This window comes from Arachis ipaensis, chromosome B10 (assembly GCF_000816755.2).
Source record: "Arachis ipaensis cultivar K30076 chromosome B10, Araip1.1, whole genome shotgun sequence".
NCBI lineage: Eukaryota > Viridiplantae > Streptophyta > Magnoliopsida > Fabales > Fabaceae > Arachis > Arachis ipaensis.
Window position 1 is genome coordinate 9,514,758 of NC_029794.2, and position 3,328 is coordinate 9,518,085.

Sequence of the window (3,328 nt, forward strand, 5' to 3'; positions counted from 1 at the left end):
CGGTTTCGCTGCCTTCCTCACCGCCCCATCACTGAGAGTCTCATCCCCGGACTTAACATCCACTGCCTCTCCTTTGCATGTGACTGTGGTATGACCGAAAGTCCGAAACAGTTGCACTTCTCACATAGCAACTACAGGCATTCGTACTCCACATCATATTCATAGCCATCAACAATAATCTTCCGAACAATCGGTAGTCCAAGATTCACTTGAACACAGGCACGAGCAAATTTGCCTCTTTCTGCCGATTTGGTCGCTAAATCAATCTTTATGGGTTACCAATAGCAAAAGCAATTCTCATTATAGCTCTCTCATGATAGTACCATATGCTTAATCCAGCAATTCTTATCCAGACCATCATATCCCCAAAAGAGTCTTCGCATGGTCTAAAATCTGATGACCACAGCTTAACTGCAATGTAGTGGTCTAATATCAACCATGGACCTCCTAACAGGACCTTCTCCCTATCTTCGTTGTGCTCAAACTTGACTAGGAAATAATCAAAGTCCACATCAAGAACCTCATAGCCACCCTTGAGTCTCCATATCCCCTTTAGTTTATGAACTAGGGCCATATAACTGAAGTGTTTTCCCAGAACTTTAATCACAATAGCTTCGTTGTAAGGCTCTGAAAGAAAAATCCTAGCTTCGTTAATGAAAGTTACCGTTTGTAGCTTGGGGTCACCTTGCTTCCCCGTTACCATTGCTAAGGCATCCCCTTCTAACCCATCTACTCTGCGTTGTCCTGCTGCTTGTGAAGAACCAATAACTTTATCGCGAAAAGATATCCTCTAAATCCCACTATGACTACCCTCACATAAATCCTCCATAACACTTGGCACAATCCTCCCCACACTTTCCCCCTTATTCTCCTTGAAATGCTCATTCTTATTGTGTGCTGCCCTCAAACCTTTCTCCTGCTCTCATCGGATCCTCCTCCCTTACCCATTCTTCGAATCCTTTTTCTCATAAGAATTGACTTTTAATTATATGAGAATTGAAAAGTAAATTTTTAAATAATTATTTATTGATATATAAAAAAAATATTTATAATAATAATAATAATAATAATAATAATAATAATAATAATAATGTCATATGTACATAAAAAATAATCACATATATAAAATATACATTAAAATTAAATTAAACAATATTTATATACAAATATATAATAATTAATAAATAATTTAATAACTAATTTTTATATATACATAATATTTTTATTATAAAAAATCTTAAATTTTATTATTTATAGTTAAAAAAAGTTTAAATGGGGGTTATAAAAGGAGCTGAGGTGAAGTAGTAGGCTGAGAGTAGAGAGCGGTGAAAGAGAATAGCTTTAGTTGCAGGCTACGTCGAGAATCAGTGAATCAGAATCAGTCGCAGAAATGGGAGTGGAGAAGCAATTGGTGAGGCCCGGCACCGGTCCCAAGCCTGTTCCCGGTCAGAACGTCACCGTTCACTGCACTGGCTATGGTCACTTTCTTGCCCCCTTTCTCAAACCCTAACTACATATTTTTTCCTCATTTCTTATTTTCGATGTCGGTTTTCTGTAATGATTTACATTTCACTTTCAATTCCGCTCTCCGATGATTATTTCTACTAAATTTAAATTACTTATACATATTTTGCGGTGAGCAGGGAAAAATGGTGACCTCTCCCAGAAATTTTGGAGGTTAGCTTATCTTACCTGACATAGCACTATTGAGATGTAATTAAGTATAATAAAGTGATTAATTATGGTTGGTTTTGTTATAGCACAAAGGATCCAGGGCAGCAACCTTTTAGTTTCAAGATAGGGCAGGGATCTGTTATTAAGGGATGGGATGAAGGTGTTCTTGGCATGCAAGTCGGTGAAGTGGCTCGTCTCCGGGTACGCCATGCTTTCAAATTACTTGTATGTTTGTTGAGTTTGGATGATTGAATTTGAAGATAGTGTTTTGGTTTTGCAGTGCTCCCCTGATTATGCTTACGGTTCTGGTGGCTTCCCTGCCTGGGGGATACAGCCCAACTCTGTTTTGGAGTTCGAAATTGAAGTCCTCAGTGCCCAGTGAAGTGAACACAATACACATACTGTTGCTCTTTTCATTTTAATAAATAAGGACTGGTATTGGTATTAGTTTTAGTGTTAGTGTCATATCATGTATTGTGTATGCTTTTGAGTACTTCGGCTGAATCATGAATAACTTCCGAATGATCTTTGATGATATAACATACTACTTTAGTTGCTAGTTATGCATTTTTTTTGTTCCTTGGTTTTTTCTGTGTGCGTAACCAAAAAGAAGAAGAAGAACAAATTAAACTTAGAAGGCCCACTTCATGTCCAAAAAAACCCCACTTCTAAGAACTCAAAAAGTCTAAAGAAAAGAAAAAGCAAACTCAATTTATATTCATGTACCAAGAAAAGCTAGTAAGTCCTCAATTGTTTTTTTGGGTCTTCGGCTGTGACCAAAGTAAGGCCAACCCAGAAACCGAATCCTAACCCACATCCGACCCGGTTTCCAAACAACAGCGCCACATTTTGAACGTGTTGTTTTTTGCCTCTCCTTTGCTGATTGCTGCTGCGTTCTTCAGGGTGGAGGCAAGAGTTCAGCGTTAAAGCCATCGACTCGTCACTATCATCTTCTCCACGATCAATGGTGCTGCTCCAATTATCGTGGCAGAGGATTCTGAACAAAAACAAAAAAAAGGAAACGCAAACTCACGCGAGCATTGACAAAGCTATATTAGTTACGCATGCCTAAAGTGTAAGCCTGTAAGGTCCAAACCCCGAATTAATAGTTGACTCCAAAAACACACCACACCTCGAATCTAAATGTTAGGAGGCATAAATTTATCAAATTTGAGAATTGTTAAATGATTTGATAAATTTGATTAAATTATTATTTAACAGTTATCAACTATTAACTTTATACGAAAATAATGTTAAGAATTAATTTAAACTTCAAAGTTTAAATAATTATTTAAGTAGATGAATGAGTTAATACTCGATAAATTCTAGTTGGTTATAAATATATATCCCAAGTTATAATGTTATATGTAACTTACATCTTATGTACAGTGTGTGCGGTTAGGGTAAATGTTGCTTTTTTTAAAACAAAATAGAAGTAAACCAATTTAGGTTGGTCGAGTTTCAGTTCACTCGTCTAACCCTTAAAAGGAATTTAGATCTGTCACGAATTAGTCTTTGATTTATTGGGCTGGAAGATGCCGTAGACAACAAAAAGAAAAAAATAGAAGTAAAACATTATTTTATATTTAGATGTAATTATAAAAGTTCTTTTAATAAAATTATAATAAAGGTTACACAAAGGTTAATTATATAT

At 36.1% G+C, this 3,328-nt stretch overlaps 1 protein-coding gene across 1 annotated transcript; it reads left to right on the forward strand.

Annotated features, from left to right (window-relative positions):
• LOC107624092 (peptidyl-prolyl cis-trans isomerase FKBP12) lies at nucleotides 1,273–2,237 on the forward strand. The gene is made up of 4 exons (XM_016326546.2): nucleotides 1,273–1,478; nucleotides 1,644–1,677; nucleotides 1,761–1,875; nucleotides 1,955–2,237. Exons 1-4 carry the CDS (start codon nucleotides 1,391–1,393, stop codon nucleotides 2,054–2,056), a joined length of 339 nt encoding a protein of 112 aa, XP_016182032.1. The 5' UTR covers nucleotides 1,273–1,390; the 3' UTR covers nucleotides 2,057–2,237.